Source organism: Pagrus pagrus, assembly GCF_965226575.1.
Source record: "Pagrus pagrus genome assembly, chromosome: 4".
NCBI lineage: Eukaryota > Metazoa > Chordata > Actinopteri > Spariformes > Sparidae > Pagrus > Pagrus pagrus.
The window spans coordinates 28,292,630-28,314,058 of record NC_140188.1 but is presented as its reverse complement, the minus strand read 5'-3'; the positions used below and the strand labels follow the sequence as shown (position 1 = coordinate 28,314,058).

Genomic DNA, 21,429 nt, shown 5'->3' with positions numbered 1-21,429 from the left:
AAATTGTTGTAATATTTCAATGAATTTCTTGCTTACATATTTTGTATTTTCACATTTTTTTTATAGAGTAGTACACAGGCTATAAAACTCTCTGACAGAAATTCTACAGAAAATCTTCTATTTTGCTAAAACGTGTGTCCTTTCTTGCGTTGCACTGACCGATTGGTGCAGTCGAGTATTAGTGCCAGGAGTAGGTTACATTTCATTTAATCTCCAACAGCTAATGGTGGTTATAAGTGAACATCCATACTGTACCATACCAACATCATACTGTATCTCAGTTTAAACCTGCACTTGTTGTTGGAATGTTGGATCAACTCAGACCCCCCTACATAATACTACAACTTGCAGAAAATGCAGCATTGTAAATCAGAATTAATTCATTAGAACTGCCTTCATATAAACACTCAGATGTCAGTGTATTGAGAAAATACTGCACTGCTTCAAAAAAAATGAATCTGTTCAAAATACAACACTACAAAAATCATTTAGTTGCAACCATATGGAGCTTTAAAAAAGAAACTGATCGCAGTCCTGTGTATGGAAACCATGACAGGATGAAAAATTGAACTTTGCAGAATCATTGTTGTGTTTCTTGGCTGTTCGACCATCTTGGCCAACTACTTATGTAACCAAATAATGGAGGTTCAACAAAGTTTTTCTGGAGTTCCCCAAGAAGTCCAGCGCTGTGAAACACCGTCTGCAATGATGACTTTAGAAAGGACTACATCATAGATGTGTCAGCCATCTCTATCTACAGTTATACAAGCCAGCAGGCTGTAAATCTGAAGACACTGCCTCTGGGACAAGGAGTACTTTCAGTGTTCAGTCCATTATATCACTGAAACATGTTCGCAACTACAGCCCCCACGAATTCAGGACTAGCTGGTGTGAATGCAAAACTGTGAGTCTTGTTAAAACTAGGTGTTCACATAAGCAGCCTGTACAGTTCTATGGATGATTTAGTTTTACCATTTTAATAATTGATTGCTTTAATTTTCAACACAAACATTTGCTTGTTCTACATTCTTAAATATAAGGATTTACTGCATTTTCTACATCATTTAAGATATTATATTCAGAGTCTGGTTTTAGGACTGTTGGCAGGACAAGAAGCAATTTGAAGATGTCACTTTGGGCTCCAGGGAAATTGGGATGAGACTTTTTTTTTTTTTTTTTTTTAACATTTTTTGACATATTATAAATAAAAACAATGAATTGGAAAATATCAGCAAAAATAATTTAAAATGAAAATAGAACCTTATTAAAAGGAAAACTACACAGGGCATCTTCTAACATCCCTCAAGGTCAGCGGGTCAGCCGACAGCCGGTAACTAGTATGGAATCTTACTCTGGTTCTGGGCACAGAGCTTACTTTGAATGGCTGGAGCAACACAAACAGCGAGCTTTTGTTGTGCTGCTTCAGTTACCGTACACTGGATGTGATCAGCTCTGTTGTGAGTCAGTGGGATCAGAGAGGCCAGTCCTACATGAGCAGGAGAATCAGCCTCCAAACAGTCTTCAAAAACGTACAAGTATGGGAGCTTTTCTTTTATTGGCAACAATCTTTATTATCTCTTCCAGTTTTGGATGTGAAAAGAGGCATTAATTTTCTTTAATTAAATATCTTTTTAATAAAGTAAAGCAAAAAAATATTTACAAATTTTCAATTAAACTGTAATCAATGACTTGGGTTGGATAATTACAAGCACCTTCTGCCAGCTGAGGAGAGAAAAATATAAATACAGGGAAAAGAGCTTTTTTTCTTTTAAAAGAAAGAAAAAACAAAACAAAAAAAATAAACAATCCGTCATATATTTACAGAACTCTCCTGAAATGCATTTCCACTCGTGGAAGCAGAAAAGGCCTTAGGATTCGTACTGTTAAACTATCTTTAAGTCCTGTTTTCATTTAAAGATGATTTTTGACTGTATACTTTTTTCTGTTTCAAGTTTCAATAACGATATTTTATCTTTTTAAAATCTGACAACAGGCTTTGTAGGAAGGTGCAGCCATGAACCCTCGCTCTTGCTCTCCCTTTATCAGTCCACAGTTTGTTTTTTGAAGCGCAGGAAACAAGTGAAACAGACACACTGGAAGGTAAACTGGGGAGATGGGGTTGGGTTGAGGGGTGTCGGCGAAGCATAGCCACCCCCCAGCAGCAAATGGTCAATGTTCATCACCCCTCCCCCATAGTGACACCGTTCTCGTAAAGTCTGCGCGAAATCCTCGGGCGTCCTCAACCGTTACCTTGACTCTCATCTGTAATGTCTGTTAGACAGCTCTCGCCACTTTTCTTTGTAGTTTTCTATTTTATTACAAAACACACACTCCAATCATCCAACACCGGAAAAAACAAAAGCTAGCCGTCTACATAAGCGTGTCATGTAGATCAAACAGCGTACATGTGACATGACAATGTTGCCGTGTCGTGTCCACATGACAAAGGATGAAGTCATCAAAAATATAGATGTGAACAGCCTTTTAAAGTTTCTTTTTTTAATATATCTGTCGTTAAGCAAAGTGTCTTGAATAGTGTTGCCGTGGCGAGAAAAAGCCATTTGAAAAAAGGAGATAAACCTAAAAAAAATACTGAAGGAAACGGCATTATCTCCCACGGCTTGAAGCGCTTCTCGGCATTCTCTCTCATATCTTTCCTCTCTGTTTTTATTTGTTTCAAAAAAGACATTCGGTTGCGCAAGGAAAAACAAGAAACCCAAAAACAAAAATGAAAACAAAATAACATGATCGAACGTTCGATCCATAACACAATCTCTCCCAGTTGAAGAATTTTTTTCTTGCTTTTTTTCTGTTTATGCAGAAGGATTTTGCTGATTCAGAGTCATCTGAATCATCCACAGAACATTCACTTTCTCTAAGGATCCTCTCTCATCTCCCAATAGTTCTCCCAGCGGTCCGAAGGGGCCCTAGCTGTTGTCGGACTCATCCTCGGCCTCACGGAGCCAAGTGAAGAAGGCTGTGACGGACTTGAGGGCCACGCCCTTGCCCTGCTGCTCGGCGGGGTCTTTGCTGGACTCCCACTTGTAGAAGGCCTCCTCTTTGATCACGTCTTCGTCATAAAGACTGTCAAAGAACATCCGCAGCAGATCTGATAGAGGGAGGAGAGAGAGGACAAAACATTTCACGACAATTTAATCAAAATTTTAAAACTTTCACATCAAAAACCCTAGGAAGATATACTACTACTCAGAAAATAATCTGGAAAGTCATTTTACTTCCGTTATTTTTATAGAAATAATGCACACAAACAAAAATTTAGAGTCTCTGAAAGAGCTCACAAATCTGTGGTTACTAAAACAGCCACTTACTGGCAGGTTGCTCCATCTGCACCATGAGGGCCTGCAGGGCGTACAAAGCCTGCAGCTCCTTCTGCTCATCCTTCAAATATTTCTGCAGCAGCTTGGCCCTCTGTTTGATCTTCTCACTGTCCACCCTGTAGGGGTTCTCACCTGCAGGCGGGTATTTCAGGGAAATCTCATTTAACAGGACTCCAAAGGCATGGGTAATGAATTTGCACTGACCTGACATACTACAACAGTTACGACACTTGACTATTTTTAGTAAATCACTGACAGATTTTCATTCATTCATTTGGGTCTACACCAGCATATTGATTAGTTTAAGTCTCATTCTTATCTGAGTGCACTATCAGTAGGCTTAAATGACTAATGTTAAGGGTACATGGTGACTCACAGATGACTGCTGACTGGCAGACGCTTGTCATCAGAGCTCTGACAAACAAGTTGGAGGAGGTCTGCTGCTCATCAAGGTTGGCCTGCAGCACACAAAAACACACGTATTTACACACACGGAGGAAACTGGAGCTTCAAACACCAAAGGAAATATGAACTAACAACATAATGTTGAAGCCTGCACACACTTGAGTTAATCACATTATTATGTCGACATCTGAAAAGCTTTACGGCACATTTTAGTCCAATCTGGCCTTAGGTTGATGTTTAAATAGCAACCTCATGACCAGCCCTCACTTTAAGAAACAACCTGAGATGAGTTTGGCTGATGTCATTAATATGTCTTTTCAAATAAAAGGTCATGCTTGACATACACATGACTGAAGCCACATTGTAGGCCCATAAAAAAGGAGGTTAACACCATGAACGGAACCAAAAGGAAATGAAGATGGAAGTAGAATACGAACCTCAACCCAGTCAAAGATCCTCTGGTTGTCGGCCTGGTCCTGGATCATTCTGTCCAGCTGTTTGGTCAGCTCTGCAGAGTTCAGCTCCTTCTTTTTGCTTTTCTCTGACTCGTCGCCGAGTGTGAACTCCACATCCTAGTCATCGCCATGGAGACAGAAAAGGGCCTCATGCTCATATGTTCAACATAACTCTCATATTACATCTACTCACTACTCGTTTAATTCACTAGCTGAAAACAGACTCACATTGAACTTCAACACAATCAGTTCTGACTATAGTTAAATGGAAAACAGGTTTTTACACTCTTTAAGAAAATCCTCTACAAGGTTTTGATTCTACAGTACAGTCATTGGTCCCTTCTATAATAAATGACTAAAAATTACTTAGCGACTGCTCACCTTTTCTGTCACAAACTTGTTGACGTCTTCATCCTCTGGCAGGAAGTCTTTCCACTCGAGACCAGCCTCCCTCCACATTGTACCCGCCTTTTTATGGCTCTGATGAGAAAGATGCAGGTTGGATGTAGACTGATGGGCACACTTACTGATCAGAACGTTGCCAACATGTTGCTAAAGAGCTTTTCCCCATCTTGCATCTTAGTATAAAATGTATGCATCCCAAAAAAAGATACAATGTAACATAGCTAAGGAGATATACTAGATTGGTTCTCACCATTCCTTTGCAGAGTAAAGTGAGGATTTGGACCAGCAGGACTCCAGCTTTGCCCAGAGGGATCAAAGGCTTTGAAATCTCCCTGGGGACAAAACAGGTCAACATAAGTTTGACATCCTACTAACAAATTAAACACAACCCAAAACTTCGTATCCTCTTGCACATTTCATTTTCTAACATGTTGATGGGCCGACTGAGGCCTGAGACTAACCTGAAAAGTTCTCCCATGGGGATGCCTCCCTCATGGAGCATAGGAGTGATCAGTTCTGCCAGGTACAGCCAGATGTGGGGGATGTCTATTGCCATGTCTTCAGCCACCTCCAGGATTTCCTGAATCCTGAAGAAACACAGACAAAGTTTATTTACGGTCTAAAGGATGAAGAGAACATGTTCAAAATGAGCTAACAGATGAGAAAACTGAGCAGTATGGCACCAAGCTGACACATGCATATGGAAAACTTAAAAGCTTCAAAGCTTTAAATCATTACTTTTCAGTGACTAATTGAAAACTACTTGACTACAATTTAAAGCCGGCATTTCCTCCTGTGGGCTTCAGTTCCTTTTTAAATCCTGCTGTAATAAACTTTATTTCACCACATGAAACGTCTTACACACACTATATGTAGAGCTATATTCCTTCTCCTGCACCACCACGTCTCTGGGGCTCCATACTGACCCTTTATAGTACTGCAGTGTTGGGAGGGTGCCTGTCTTTATGAGCTGGTGCAGCAGCAGGCCCATGTGCTCCCTGGCGATGGTGCTGCGCTCCAGCGTCGACTCCAGCCCGTTTCGTACAAACACAAACAGCAGCTGAGTGCTGTTCATCTCCTGCACGCACTGCAGGGCCTCCTGTTGGGGCACAGAAGGACATACAGATTGTTCCAACTGTTAAGCAACACTAATATAACTGTGCCTGTAATATGCATGCACAAGGGATTTATAGTAAACAATGAATGCAGGTACAGGTATTTGGACTTATTGATAGAGTTCTCTTTGTTCAGCGATAGGCCTCCTGCAATCGTACCAGAGCTGGTTTTATTACTGCTAAAGCAAAATGAACGTTTCCTGCTGCTGCTGCTTCAAATGAAGTTTTCAAATGATCAACTATGGTGGGACCATTATTGTGAAGCGGCCACAGGAAATTGACCAAGGTAATGAACTTTCACAGAGGAAAAACGTTGACTAAAAATGAATCTGAAAAAAAGTAACACAACTAGATGTAGATCTGTACTCCTCATCAGTGCATACCTTCATGTCGTTGATATGGAGGTACTCCTCGATGATGGCTGTGGACTTTTTGCTCAGCTCTTCCTCGGTCAAGGCAGGCTTTGTGGGGGTCTGGGGAGGTGGCGGGGTGGCTGTCTCCCGCTTTGCTGCTCATACACACACCAAAAAAAAAAATCAATGACAATCCTGTTTTACAAATCTTAATTTATGCTAACTTTAACAAAAACTAGCAAAAGTGTACATAATTCCCAAGGTTTTTGTGTTGTAGAATAGATTTTTGTTAGAGTGGAGTTTGCAGAGAAATTTGTTCTTAGACAACTCTCAGATTAAAAAAAAAAAAATGTTTTCAATATGTAATATCTACACTACCGCTGTATGTCATGTCACCTACCAGTCTCTTTGCTCCTGGCTCTCTCTCTGCTGCTTCTGTCTCTGTCGTCAGTCATGCTCGCTACTCTGCGTACGGGATCGGCCGACCCACGCTGCTCCCTCTCCCGGCTCCGTTCTTCATTCTCCCGGCTGAAGCTGCGCTTGGTGACCTGCAGCCGGTTTCGATCACGGTCGTCTCGTCGCTCGTCCCGTCTGTCAAATCGGTCGCTGCCACGATTAGAGCGGTCGAAGTTATCGTTGCGCTCTCGACTTGAGCTGTTTCTGCAGAAGTACAGAAGGAAAGCAGAGTCTCAGATTAAGAAAACATAAAACACACATACAGATATACAACTGCAAACCCTGGAGGGCCCTCGGATCCTTGTTGGTGAAAGATTCTTTCTGTCTGGTTCTCACCTCTGAGGAACCCGTCTGTCTGAGTCCAGTGCAGAGCCTGCTGAAGATGAAGACTGCTGTAAGGCTGAGAACCTGTTCAGAGTGCTGGTGGCTGGGCGGCCTCCCGCTTCTGAGCCTGAGGATAAAAACACACATGTATTACATTTGAGTTTCAGCTTCGAGGTGCTTGATTCCATATTTATTTACTGCATAATAACGTCACTCTCACAAACCTACCAGAATCTGCAGGTTTGGCGCTGGTGCCACCGCTGCTGCCCTTACCCCAGCTCCCCCATGTGCCTTTACCTCCTGGGGCAAGCAACTGATTGTTGAAATCAAGAACAGGAGTCTGAAAGAAGAGACCGTTGCTTAGAAACACACTTCCTGCTAAAACTACAAACAGGATACAACATGAAACAAATATTAACAGGTTTCTCTCATAGTTCCTGTTTCAGGTAAAGCGATGTTCTGATATAAAACAAGTCTACGACAGAGTGAGAAAAGAATAGTTTGCTGTAAGTGACAATAGATCGATTAAATACATTGCATGTAAGATGAAAAGTCGCCTTCCTCTCCTACCTTGGTGATTTTGCTAAGGCGAGAGGTGTCAATAGGTCGGTTCTTGGAGATGGGCACTGTATTCCAGCCCTCGTCCTGGGGAGGTGCACCACGGCCTGGTGTGTGAGGGCCTCCACGACCCCCTGGACCTCCGCCACCCATCCTGCCTCCAGGGCCTCCGCCTAACTCCTTCTTGGAGACAAGGGCTTGCTGCACCCTTGCTTGCTCCCTGTGCTCCTCCATCTCAGCCTCTTTGTGGATCTGGTCGATGGTCTTGGGGCCCTGGTCGCCTCGCCGGGGAACCCAGTTGTTCTAGGATGGGGAGGGAGAGATTGAGTACAGGGCAGAGATGACCGATGACAAAATAATTCACTGACAGTTCCAGTGTTTTGATGATTTGACCTCATGGGATGTTATAATAAAATCAAAGCTGTGAAAATGTCTGTCCATATCATTAAGTCTTGTCTTACTTGTTTTACATTTTTTAAGAATTAATTCCCTGTTTGGTAGACATGTATTACAGGTCTACATAGAGACTAGAAAGGGATTACGAGATTAACCTCCTAGTGATTCTTAACTCTTTTCTTTAGCCTTTGCCTAGAAAGGAAGTAAAAATGTGTGTTTCACTGTGAAATCGGGCCCATGTGCTGACTTGAAGCAGCTGATTTTGGCCTGTAAAAACACTGAAGACAGCAGGTTTTGTAACACCATGTGGGCGGGACTGGGAGCATAACTACAGGACTGCAGCATTCCTTCAGAGAAAGAAAGAAGCAGCACGAGAATGAACAGGCTTCGTAACACTGTACTTGAAATGACCATGAGACACAAACTAATGAAAACACTGTACGCTGTTTTTAATGAACTTGTTAAAATCCTGTTAATTCAGCTAAAAGTAGAAGTGAATTAATGCGCTGCTTGAAAAGATGGTGGAGGGTGTGTTGAACAGCCTATGGCACACACCAGCGCTGCATTAAAGAGCTGAGGATGACATTTCTTTCTTAGCCCGTATATGAGACTCACGGAGGCCAGGGCTAAAGCACAAGTATGGCTGTCTCTGGGGCTGTGTACAGCACCACGCACAATCACAGACTACATCTTAGAAAATGCTGCTTTAAAGTTGGTTAAGCAAAGTTCTCTGTCCATACTGAAATGCCTACATAAGAGAAAAAGGCCAAAACTGGAAGGAATAGATGTGTTTTCAAATGTAGCCAGCTTAGAGTAAACAAAAGGACTGTTCTCAAACCAAACCCTCCCCACTCCCACTCCCACTCCGTCACAGAGTGCCATTTGTAGTCACACTCACAGCTGGATGAAGCGCACTTCATTAAGGTGCAGTGCAGTGACAAGCTTTAGGCAGCATTTCTTCTTTGTAAACATCTTCATTTTGACTCTGATGTTTATAAGCTGTTTGGTTTTTGCAACTGTGAAAACACTTAACACTCAAATGAACGTGTCTTCTTTCTTCTAGACTAGAGGAGGGTATATCTGTAATGTAACCTTTAAGCTGTCTGGATGACAATGGTAAATGTTTATTGTAGTTTGAGCAGGCTATGTTTGTACAGATAGTCACATGGAACCCCAAGTGGTTGCACAACCTAATGATGCTAGCACTAGCTAGCAGACGTTAAAGTTGCTAACGCTAGCTGATGTTAAGGTTGCTAATGATAACAAGCTAATGTACTGCCCTAAAGCTAGCTATATAAAGCACAATAATGGTTTAAGGAAAATACTTTTATTCCTCACCTTTCTAAAAGCTCTTAACATGTACTATTTTAAAAAAACATCTGTCTAAATAAAAATGTCATCTATATGACCTTTAATGTGGCAGACCCTCTGCAAGGAGGCACAAACGGAGTGGAAGTGGGTATGGAGAGATTGTACTGGGTGGTTTGGAAAAGGCCTATAGTCCTGTAACACAGTCTGACAAACGAAAACTATCATGGACATTTACTCTTGGTGCTCAGTCTTAAACTCGTTTGTGCTGTGTTTATGCTTTACCCGTCGAAGGTCCAGCACATCCTGCAACATGAAGCGGATCCTGGAGGAGGTCTTCCTTTCCTTTATGATTTTCTCCATCTGGTTGAAGTACTGGTCCATACGAGGCTGAGGATGACCACAACAGTTTGATGAGTCTATCTTCTACACTATAGTTTAAATCAAAACTAGGTCTAAATACACATTTATAAGCATGCATATATATGCAAGTGTGCACATGTGTTGTACCTTGGCCTTCTCAAAGTCTAGGTCCTTGCCGATGGTGGACAACAGTCTACAGAGGCACTCCAGGGACTCCTCGTCATGGTTTTTCAGCAGCTTTACAATGCAGTCATGCATGATGACCTCTGTGAGCATTTTAAGCTTGAACAGCTCACCGATGAACTTGATATTGCCCAGTGAGCGCCTCCGGGCCTTGTCTTTAGAGTCTTGTAGCTCCTCAATGAGCCGCTGCTTCTCCCCCTGCCAGAGAAACAATGTAGAGTGTTGAGTAAAAAAGGAAAATGTTAAAGATGGATGGCAACTCAATTTTTATGAGACGGTAAGACACCTCTGAGGCAGCCTCCAGCTCCTTCTGCTTCTTCTCGAAGATCTCGTCATCATCTTTATCCTTTTCAAACTCCTTCTGGCATCGATTTAGCAGCAGCTTGCGGAAATTCACAGTGGCTCCCGGCTTATCTGGGGTTGTGACTTTAAGCTGGAAAGAGCAGGAAAAATGTAAAAAGAGCAGAAAAAGACAGGGTGCAGGGTTATGTATATCTTATTTTCTCCTCAGTTCCTCCATCCCATCAGTGGTCCAGACCTGTGGCACTAATTAAAGGTCAATCACAAGACATTTGAAAACCGCGACTGCCACAGTTACCATATCACTGCATCAGCGCTAGGCAGAAACAAATAAGGACACCAACAAAGGATGTCAAAGTATTTTGAATTATAAATGAATTGTAAATAAAAAAGTCACTATTTTCTAGTGTTTCTTAAGTATTTCCCCCTATTTTAATGATTTTTGGTCAATATCATAGCTTGAGGACCTTTATCAAACACTAATTTCGTCATGTGTTGTGTTCTTTCAGCAGTCAGCAGATTTTTCAAAGCTCTGTTGTGTCATTTCCTTCAGTCAATGACGCTGACAATAGACTTGTGATGGGTCTACATGCACTTAGATAACCAATGCCGAGTGTCAGCCAGCAACACCTTAATTATGATACAATTTCCTTATCAAATACCCAGTTTTATCAGCCCTGGGTGAGGTGACTGATAAAGGGGCCCAAGGTAAGATACAATGCCCCTGTGCTGATAATCAATCCGCCATATAGTGATATAACAGGAACTGACTGATCAGTCCAATCAGCAACTTACTATTGTCAGAAATAATGTGGTACTATTCTCCCTTGACAGGAGAAAGTGAGTATGTTACAGAATTTAAACATTTGTTGCACATTGAAGCTACACTAATATTGAATGTATCAGATTTTACTTTAACAAGAGAAAGACTTCAAGAATGAGGACTATTCTCTTCTTTGACTAACAAATAGTCTCTGAGGAGCCTTCTGACACGACTGATTAAGTGTTACTTGTCTTCAAAAAGTATGTGTCTTTTGTGGATTTAGTTTAGTCACCAGAAAAATATCTTAGTCTAGTTTTAAAGCAGGCTTCGGTACTTAGACAAGACTTATGATTGAATGCATCATATGATATCAACACACCACTGAGCGAACTGCACACCTAAAACTCAGTCCTTAGAGTAAAAATTCAAGCTTTTTCAAGACATATTTTCATATTGTGTGGCAACACTTACCCCCATAAGGCAGCGGCACATGTTGGCATAGGCCACCGAAAAGTCTGGCTCGGAGATGGCCTTTTCGAAGGTAAGATCTATGACTCCTTTCAATCTCTCCTCAGTGTCAATAGTCAGTTCCGTCACCTGTTTCATAAGCTGTTGAAACTTTTGAGGGGTCAGTTTGTTGAGGATGCTGCGAACCCGTTTGAACAGATCCTGGGTCTTAACGTTTTCCTGATCGTTCTCCTCTTCGTCTCCACGGCCGCGAGTACTTTTCTTCGTTGACGGTTTCCAAGCCTTCTCTGCCTTGTTCAGCTGCACATCGTCACTGAGGGACATGGTGGTGATGATTTTCCTTGGCTCTTTCCTTTGCATCTGCTGAGAACGACGTGGGCCACCAACTCCGATGCCCATGCCTGGAGGCTATAAAGGGATAAAGTATTTTACTTCAAGGTCTATGACCTTCAAGTGCAGAGCTCTTGGATCACATATAGAAAATGTTGACTTACTGGTCCTCTGTTTCCTCCTCCCATGCCAGGCCTGCCGAGGTTGGCGAAGGAGGGTGTGAAGTCGGGGCCACAGTTCATTCCTGGTAGACGACTGGGGTCTAGTTGACGCAGTGGGGCCTTATTAGCCTGAAAAGACAGAAAAGAACATCAACTGAAATCTAGTTCTGATATTATCTGAGTCATAATGCCGTCATCATTTTGTCTTCATATGTGTCCAGTCACAATTACATCCAATCTGTGCTTCATTGGTGATCACACAACCAACAAAACTAATTTCCACTTACTCATAGTTTAGGTTTCTTTTGCTCTACAAAGGACAGATTGTATGTGGCAAGGGAAGGGGAGGGGCATTTATACAGCACCATTTAAGCTACAGAGGCAATTCAAATATGCTTTTCAAACAACAAGACGAAATATATGGTCTTGTCTTTAGTGTTAGATGTTGCACCTTGTCTAGGACAACATCACTGATGGCTGGCAGGCCCTCAGGCTTGTTCATGCTGGCCGAGATGAACTGGAAGCCCAGAAGAAACTCTCTGTCGTACTGCTTCTTCTCCTCTGGATTGATCGGCTTCCATTGTTCTGAAAGAGACACCAGAACAGAAAATGAGCAGGATGTCCTTGTCCTTGACATTTTAAAGTTACAAATTCCTCAGTTCAGTATGAAACTGAGACATATTGTCAACAGAAGAGAAAATTATCATGGGGCAGTATAACTGTAAATATTGTCATGCCTCATAATGTCCACAACATGGCAGATAGGCTTTCAAATAAAAAAAATTAAATAAATAAATAATTAAATGAATAATAATAATTAAAATGTTGTGACCTAAAATTCACCTACAATTTAAAAATCACAGCTTCTCATGGCTTATTGTTCAAATATTATGTGTTGCCATCACATAGGTATCGTTTTCCACTGAACACTCATATCAGCGGAAGCACAATCAGCTAAAACTCCACTCCCTCATTTTCAACAAAGCAAGCATAAGCGTAGTCAGCTGACACATCGCTGACTCGTGAACATAGGTTAGATAAGAACACTGTTCACAGTGAACTGCCAGCATCTGGAACTGAAAGGTATTGAGTTTCAGAGACCCACCCTCTTTGTACTGGTACTTCTTGTCAGTGGAGGGTGACTCGGGGGAACCCGGCTGGATGTTCTCGGCGTCCAGCTTGTCCTCCTTGTCCTCCCAGGTCAGGTCTGCCTCCTCAGGGGCGGGAGGCGAAGCAGCAGGTGGCTGGGTCTCCGGTGCTCGGGTGGGGGCTGACTCGGGCTCCGGTGGGGCCACTACCTGCTCCTGGTTCAAAGATAGGGAAGTAGTTAGGAGTGGCTTCAGGTACATTAAAAGGAACAGCTCAGCCAAGAGTAAAAATCTGTCATTATCTACTCACTCCCATGCCAATGGAAAGTCAGGTGAAGTTTCGTAATCCCAAAAGCCCAAAGATCTCAAAAAAGTTATTTACACTCTCGATAAGCGGTCGAGCTTGTGTACCTACTTCAGATGGGGTACGCACTAATGTTTTTAGTTTGGCAGTTACAGTGAAGATTTTGGCTGAAAAAAGAAATAACTTGGGATCTCTGAGCTTCTGAAGAGATGGATAATGCTGGATAAGCTGTATGGAGTATTTTTGCTGTTATTTTATTGCATTTAAAAACAAGTCCCCAGCTTCTTCAGTTGATTAGGAGAATGCCGCAACCTTGTTTCGCTGTGAAGCTCCAGAAATGCTTTGTGGACGATGAAACGTGCCCCCAACTTTCCATTGGGCAAACTGTTCCTTTCAAACAGGCTGTAAAAGCATTGAAATTAATGAATACACGCATTACTGCACACACACCTCTTTAAAGGCATCCAGTAGGTCTCCCACTGCCTCCTTTTTGTTTAGATCCTTCATCTTCCTCTTTTTCTTTGGCACAGACACAGCAGCTACAGGAAGACAAACAGAATCAGCCCCAGCAGCAAAACCATTTCTGACAGAACAGTTTCAATTCTATTCTATACTATCAAATATTTCAGCACGATGTCATTAACTGACCTTGCATAGTAGTTTCTACAAGGGCGGGGGTGACCGCCTGGGGAGGAGGAGTGTCCTCCCTTTCCTCTACTGTGGAAGGGGGGGGAGTGGGCACCGTTTCTGGGGTGCTGTCAGCTATGGAAACCATCTCTGCAGGAGATGGCTTCTCTTCCTCGGTGGCAGACTGGGGCACTGGGGTTTCTTCTTTGACATCCAGGGCGACTGGAGGAACTGTTTCTTGGACCTCAAGCTGGGTAGGTGCTGCGTGGACAACTGGATCAGCAGGAATCTCCTGGACAGCGGCAGCAGGAGCAGGCTGGTCAACAGGTGCAGGTGCAGCTTGGACAACAGGCGTAGGTGTATCATGAACGATGGCTGTGGAGGCGTGTACGACTGGCTGTTGGCTGATGTCAGGCTCAGCAATGGGACTGTCATCACGCTCAGCCGAGCTGACAATGGGCACCTCAGGGTCTTGAGGGGCTGGCAGCGGCAGGCCGTTAGGGAGGCGGAGCTCCTCGGGCTGTGCGATGGGAGACTCCAGAGGGGCCTCCAGGTGACTGAGTGGCAACACAACCGACAGTCTTTCTGGCTCCACCTCTGTGACACCGTTAGCAGTGGAGGGCGGTGCAAGAGGAGTGTCCGAAGAGACAGCTGCCTCTTCTACTTTAGCCTCCTCCTCTTTCACCACCTCCTCCATCACCTCTGTGGCTTTCTTGTCTGTTTTGTCTTGTGCAGCAGAGGTGGGCACAGGGTCAGGCAGGGGTGCAGGGTAGGCGGGGACCTCAGGTGCTGATTGAGGGGGTGGGGTGGGTTCCCTGGGGGGTGGGGGAGCATCCATTACATCTGCAGCAGGAGCGCTGGGTGCAAGTGTGGAAATAGTGTCGAGCGGGTTGTCCTCTGCTGCTGATAATAGTGGGGGTGAAGAAGGCTTAGTGTTCGTGTCAGAGGAGGTTGCCTCAGTGGGGATAGGGTCACTCTTAGCAAGTTCAGGGGTCTTTGACAGAGGAGGGGGCGTAGGCTTCCCGCTGTCATCTGGAGGGTCAGAAGAAAATCTCGTTAGACTTCACTGCAACAGCTCATGTTTTCAGAATCCACACTTTTCCCTGCCCTCTATATATGGACCATGCGAGCATCAAAGGTATTCATGGAGCCATTATAGACATGAGACCGCATTCACAAACACCTGATGTACTGTAGCATCAAACATTCCCCAACTACATACTTATTTTGAGCCATCCACTTCCTGTGTTCATAACAAATATGCCTTGGTTCGGTACAGGTACTTCAACACTATCAAAAACGGAACGAACAATAGAACAGTGTGTAATAAGCCTGGCAAATATTAGCAGCTGAAGTAAAATCAGAAAAATATGCAAAATTATAATTGCAAAATTGTAAATGACTTACTTCAGGGTTCATACAGCTTTTAGGAGTGAAATACAAGCACTTTCAAGGTACCTAAATCTAAAATATATTATTTATCTATTTTCATTTAACCCAACCAGATTTATCCTGCTGGTCTCACTCACTTCTTGCGAAACTTTAGGCTACCACTGCCCCAGTGAGTACTTTAAAATACTCTGTAAAAAACGTACTTTACGTATTTCAATCATTCTAATCATGGCTATTTAAACAAACAAATATGAAGGGATGAAATGTTTCTTGTTCAATTACCAAAAATAATTGGTTTAAATGATTTGACTGTCAATGAAACACCAGATCATGTTGAAAATCAAGCAAAATTAAATTAAAGTATATTCCTAACCTTGAAAACCAAACAGTTAAAATTAAGTTTTTAAAAAACTTTCAAGACTTTATACAAACCGTGATAGTTGTATCTTTTTGTGACTGTGTTCAATGCTCTGTATGTGGCACTCACCTGGTCTAACCACTGCAGGTGTAGCAGCAGCTGTGACGCTCTCACCGTTGGCCTGGGCCACTGCTGTACTCTCTGTTCCAGATATGGCTGTCTGTTGGACACACATGAATAGGTAAGGTATGACTTTAGTGATGAGGACATCACTAACTTTCCATGATTAGGGGGGAAAAAAAGGTTCACGTTAGTTCCTAGTTGTCTATATGAGCCGCATGTCTGGATTCTCAGAGCAAATCATAGATCAGTTTGATTCTGACAGGCTGGCAATCTGCAGCATTCCCCATAAAGTAGTAACATATGGACAGAGCACACAAGTCTTCTTGAATGTATTTAACATTCTAAAATAAATCAAGTTGATAGTTACACTATATAAAATACTTAACATACTTTTTTAAATGGACCAGGGCCGTAACTGATAGTTATTTTCATTGCCAATGAATCAATTAGTTGGTTGATCTATAAAATGTCAGAAAATGGTGAAAAACATTCTCAAATGCTTGTTTTGGTCACAGCACAAAAATATCCACTTTTACTGTCATAGAGGAGTAAAGAGACCAGCAAAATATTCACAGGAAAACTACTCCTAGAATTACATGATTATCAAAATAGTTTGCAATTAATATGATAGTTGAAAGATAATTAATCGTTCTTCTGTAATAGATCCTATAGAAGAGCAGTTGTTGCCAGGTAACAACTATGGACAGTTAATTGGAATACCAGTGTCGAGTATAATTTAAGAATAAAGTGACTGTATACAGGCTATGGCAACAAGTAATGGGGTTCCCCACATAAACACTAAACTATTGATGCTCACTTCATGTCATGATGGATCTGTTTCATGTCTTTTATAGCTACATTTTACGGTTTGCCAGAGTAAATTATGAAGCTGACCTGTGGTGGGGTTGGGGTAGAGCCACTGCGGCCCCCTGACATAATCTCCTCTGTAATGTCTCGACCTCCTTGGTTAGGATCTCTTATTCTGATCTGTGGAGGAGAGGGAAGAGATCTGCTGTTAAGACGAGAACACAAATAATGAACGTAAAGAAAGGATCGAATAAAATAATCTGTATGTGAAGGAATGCACTCGAGAACAGGCTACTTTCCTACAACAAATGAAGAAGGTAAAGGATAAAGACAAAGAGTTAAACTGTTTCAGGGTGAGGACAGTATAACGTTAAATAGGAGTTGCCTTCCCATGATGCAGCGCCTACAGTGGTCAGCCCTTTCTGCATCTATGACTCACTAGCTGCCTCTGATTCAATGAAAGCTACATTTCTCACATTGTGAACAGAGGCACACCAGATCCAAAAACTAACCGCCATGCAAATTCCTCTGCTCTGCAACTGAATGCGCTTCAGCCTGTTAGTCACCAGTGAATATGTCTGACTGAGCGAGAAGCAAGTTATCCAACTTTTAGGCTAATTGTCAAAGAAATTATAATGCTAGTTTAAATTGTTGTGACCCGTGAGGACTGCAGACAACATACAGTTTTTCTTGTACTCGCACACAACACTCAGAAAAACAGTCACAATTTGATCACTCTTACTGTAGGAAGTCAGAGCTGTCATGAAACTGGGGTGAACCACAACGCAAGTGACACATGTCGTCACTAGACAAGGATTAAACTGCAACAGTTAACAGTGAGCTGCTAAACACGGCTGCTCCCTGGCCTACTTTTGACTTTAAGAACAACAATATTTGCTTGTTGCTACTGACCTTTACCTGGTTCAGTCCGACAGAAACTCCCCTCCCGGAGGATTACTAACCCTAGCGGGCCTCTCTCATCCTGGGGCTGAAGTAGCTGTTCCAGCAGACTCTGGAGGTGGACTTTAAACCCAACAAAGCAGGATGGTGGCTGGACGGAGCCAGTGTAGTTTCATCTCAGCTCAACTCACACGCATCCAGGCTGCGATAGAGAGCTACACACGGACAGAACGGGACAGAGCAGGGCTGGGCCTGTCAGTATGCTAGCTAGCAACTTGACTCTCTCCCTCTCTCATACGCTGAACAGAACAGGGAGGGAGAAAAAAAAGGATAAAGCGACTGGCCTTGTAAAGCTATGGTATTGGAATGCAGAAGCCCGCCCACAGAGACTAACAGACAGTTAAAGGGGCCGGAGGGGCAGGGTAGGGGGGGAATGGGAGGGTTTCCAGGAAAAAAAAGTTATCCTTATCAAATGAGCTGAAGCTAGTACAGAAACTCCCCCTTTTTCCTCACTCTCTCTGTCTGCTCGGTCATCCTGCACACTCAAGTCGCTCTTCAGACTTTTTCTTTTTTGTCATGCTCACCCCTTCTAAGAGAAGAGGAAACCAGTACACAGGAGGAGGAGGAGGAGGAGGGGGTGCCACAGCAGCAGAGGAAGGCTGGTCGGTCAGCCCTTCCGGCTCAGAATGGGGAGGAGACTGGTGGCCACGTGGAGCTGAGCTATGTGCTGACATGTCCTTCACCCCCTCCCCTCTAGATATTCTCTTTGACACACAGCGAGAGCGAGAGCAAGAAAGTTTCAAGTAGAAAAAAAGAAAGTTTGCAAGGCCACAACTTTTGCATGTCGCCAGATACTAAGAGGGGCAAGATTTGGAAAATGGTGGCGATTGAAAACATGACCACCATGGCTAGAAGATACTTGAATACTCATTTAAGAATTAATACAGTTAAAACACACCCGCTCCTTCTCTTTCTCTATATGACTTGCATGCACTACAAAAAGGGTATGTACCTCTGGGTAACAAAATAGCCTTGCAGTTCAACATACGTCTGTCCTGTTGACAAGAAGCAAAAATCTCTACCTGCTCCCTATAAAGTGCATCACTCCCAAAGACCAATAATGCAAAGCTTGTCGTGTGAACTTACGCACACACAGATTCCTTGACTAACAATCTTATGGCTGAACCACAAACATCACACTTTTCCTCAATCACTGCCTGTCATTTCAACTCTTACGATGTACGTTATACATTTTGTGGGAATGTCTGTGACAGAGACCGTGAGCGTGCCTAGGGCCTTGAAACCTGTATTGCATTGGTAGGGGCCCATGGGAATGGGACAAAGTACACCCCAGGCAACCACAGTCGCTGATAAGCAGCTGAGTTCCCCAGCGAGAGGGATCAGACATTGTGCAAATCTTGTGGCAAAAGAGTCCCAACATTTAACACTGACAGCATTTTCCTGGCAGCACACTATACAAGGCCTAAATTTATGAAGGTTTCTACATAAAAACTACAAATGATGACAACATTTTAGCAAAGCACACATTGGATTTGGAAAGTTTAATCTGCAGAAGACAAACAGGTACTTTCCAGTCTCTATGTAGTCACAAAACTGCTCAGTCAGGCCAAAGAATCCCAAACCCACACAAACTATGGCTAAATCTCTACACTGGACAAAGCTAGTTTCAAGACACATAGAACAGAGTTGATGAAGAGAGCACTGAAGGAAATACAACGCAAATACAGCCGTTAGATAAACATGTCCGAAAAGTTCATGTCTGTGCCTCTGTTACCATCGATTTTTACAAGGGACTTTTGCAGAGATGATTCAGTATATACACAGCTGTTTTTCTCAAAGATTAATAGTATGGCTGCAATCTTTGGTTGAATGAAAAAAGTAGCATCTTGTGAACAAACAGTGCAGAAGACAATATTTTTCCTTCTAGCTGGATGCAAGAGTCTGAGGAACCTGGGAAGGTCTGAAAATAATTTCGAAATGCAACCTGCGTCACAGAAGTCTCAAATGTAAAAACGATGATTACATGAGAGGCACAAACTGGGGCTGCAGTTCACAGAGAGCTACCACATACCAGGCGAGGGCCATCTTAGAGAGCAAAGAAACACTAGACATACTGTAGAACTAGGGAGTATGTCGCACAGGAGCTGAGTCTTACAGCAAACCAAGTGGAGGTCAGGTTCACCACGATCTTTTTCAATCTGTAAACTGAACTCTATGGTCAGGCTCAAGAATGACTCTAGAATCATCTTTAGAGAGATTACAGCATCACAGACTGGCTGTATTATCTAAAAACCATCAGGTCCTTGACTAAATGTACGACTTTCAAACTGAAAAGGTCAATCCAAAACATTCATTTTTCACATTCCTCATTTCCCTTTCTACAGTGATTCTAACATGACTAACACTTGGGCTATAGTAGCCTTCAAGCCCCCAGCAGAGACGAGGAGCGTTCTACAGAGGTCTGTTAAACTCACTTCTTTCTAATTCAACACATTTTTTTCCCTAGTCTTCAGACTCAACCGATAATGACTGAAGTTACATCACTTGAAACAATCAGACATCATATAGCTCCCTCTGGAGACAACAGTTATACAACTGTTTTAAAAAAAACACATATGCGGTAATACTCCCAGAGACCTGATGTGTATTATAGGTGGGGTTCCCCTTTAAACACAAAACAACTATTTTCCAGGGTGAAATTCATCCAATTGCATCCAATTATCAACTTTCCCCCCCCCCCACACACACACACACAAAACTGTGGTTGTCCGTCAGTGATTACCAAGGCAGCTGGATTTGCGGGATCATGAAATATCATTGGGAGATCATGTTATCTCACAAGCTATGCACTCACGTAAACGAACACACATTTGTTCAACCAGGCATTTTCCTAAGAGGAACTACTGGCAGATACAGAGGGCAGCTACAGGTAAAGTTTAGGTAAGATAACCAGTGAGAGAAGAGGCTATCTGTTTGAAAACAACAATGGCAGCTCCCTATAAGGTTAGTGTGACTGCTACTATAGCATCATTTTGATTAGAACTGGAGAGTATATTTCACTGAAAGAAGAGCAAAGAGCGGCACTGAAGAATTTTCTCATATTCGCTCTTCTCTCGACTGACTTCATGATGAGTTTGATTTACCAACTGGTTCTGCTGGCGGGAGTTGGTCTGATTGGTTGAGGTTAGCCCGTGACAGACATTGCTCCTTTTCCAAACAGTTTCTAGCAACAATTCACAATGGAACGATTATTATAGTTTCCGATGTCAAAAGCTGTGGATGGTTGGCTCCTCTTCTGGGCTCTCCCAAAGGATTCCCCAAACTCCTGTTTTTTTCAGCATTCTTCTGCCTTCTGCCTATTGTTTAACATTTCCTCATCTTAAACAATATAAAAGACCTACTCCAGGTTCACTGGTAGTTCATTCTGCTTCATTCATAATTTGTGGGGAGACTATAAATCATAAGTAGGTAATGTGGAACCCCTGAACCAGATGTCCATTCTCAGTAATCAATTTCAAAGTCTAAGATGAGTTGTGTAGTAGGATGCTGACATTCTTCTGCCTTGCTGCCTGCAGTCTTTTCTAAAACAAAGCTTGTTTCCTTGTTGTAGTAAACAACGACATGTGTGTGCTGTGTGTAGAGAATATTTGATTGTGCAAAAGAGAGGCAGTGGCAGAAAAGGGACAGTGAATGCCAGCAAAGAGAAGAAAAAAGGTTATCAGTTTGTATTTGTTGTCTATCGGGCAGTAATGTAGAGTGTAGATCACAGTGAGTCAGTGTGCCCACACTTAAGGGCACTGTCCGCTGATCACAAAACATATCTGACGTTTAGATACAGTCACCGGGGGTTACGTAGGTTCAAATGGAGGGTATCATACCAACGGTAGTTCGGTGGAAACTTAGCTAAAAAACAGACTTGCTGCAATCATGTGCTCCCACTTGAGCCTTGTTACTAGGTGGAAACTCATAGGTATGTCCCATATTTAAGTTCATTTAACTTAGAAATAAAAAGGATGGTTCCATTTTATATTTTAATATAATCACTAGTGGCCTTACTTCCGGTTAGGAAGCTGTTCCACAGATCCCAATGGGCATTACTTACAGAAACAAACTTCAGCTGTCTTTTGA

General features: G+C 42.7%; 1 protein-coding gene across 3 annotated transcripts in view; it reads right to left on the bottom strand.

The window, feature by feature from the left end:
* Positions 1-1,536: 1,536 nt before the first annotated feature.
* eif4g1b (eukaryotic translation initiation factor 4 gamma, 1b) overlaps positions 1,537-21,429 on the bottom strand; it is a 42,087-nt gene continuing 22,194 nt past the window's right edge. For all 3 annotated transcript variants that reach the window (XM_084351101.1, XM_084351103.1, XM_084351102.1), the window contains 24 exons: positions 16,468-16,560; positions 15,580-15,670; positions 13,722-14,732; positions 13,524-13,612; positions 12,787-12,985; positions 12,133-12,266; positions 11,685-11,810; positions 11,194-11,598; positions 9,946-10,092; positions 9,624-9,857; positions 9,399-9,503; positions 7,422-7,712; positions 7,080-7,191; positions 6,864-6,978; positions 6,472-6,731; positions 6,102-6,226; positions 5,530-5,702; positions 5,065-5,190; positions 4,854-4,935; positions 4,580-4,678; positions 4,181-4,315; positions 3,715-3,796; positions 3,330-3,470; positions 1,537-3,109 (listed from right to left, as the gene is read on the bottom strand). In XM_084351101.1, the coding sequence (XP_084207227.1) occupies positions 2,928-3,109; positions 3,330-3,470; positions 3,715-3,796; positions 4,181-4,315; positions 4,580-4,678; positions 4,854-4,935; positions 5,065-5,190; positions 5,530-5,702; positions 6,102-6,226; positions 6,472-6,731; positions 6,864-6,978; positions 7,080-7,191; positions 7,422-7,712; positions 9,399-9,503; positions 9,624-9,857; positions 9,946-10,092; positions 11,194-11,598; positions 11,685-11,810; positions 12,133-12,266; positions 12,787-12,985; positions 13,524-13,612; positions 13,722-14,732; positions 15,580-15,670; positions 16,468-16,560 (4,557 nt within the window). In that variant the 3' untranslated portion in view covers positions 1,537-2,927. The remainder of the gene's footprint in view (positions 3,110-3,329; positions 3,471-3,714; positions 3,797-4,180; positions 4,316-4,579; positions 4,679-4,853; positions 4,936-5,064; positions 5,191-5,529; positions 5,703-6,101; positions 6,227-6,471; positions 6,732-6,863; positions 6,979-7,079; positions 7,192-7,421; positions 7,713-9,398; positions 9,504-9,623; positions 9,858-9,945; positions 10,093-11,193; positions 11,599-11,684; positions 11,811-12,132; positions 12,267-12,786; positions 12,986-13,523; positions 13,613-13,721; positions 14,733-15,579; positions 15,671-16,467; positions 16,561-21,429) is intronic.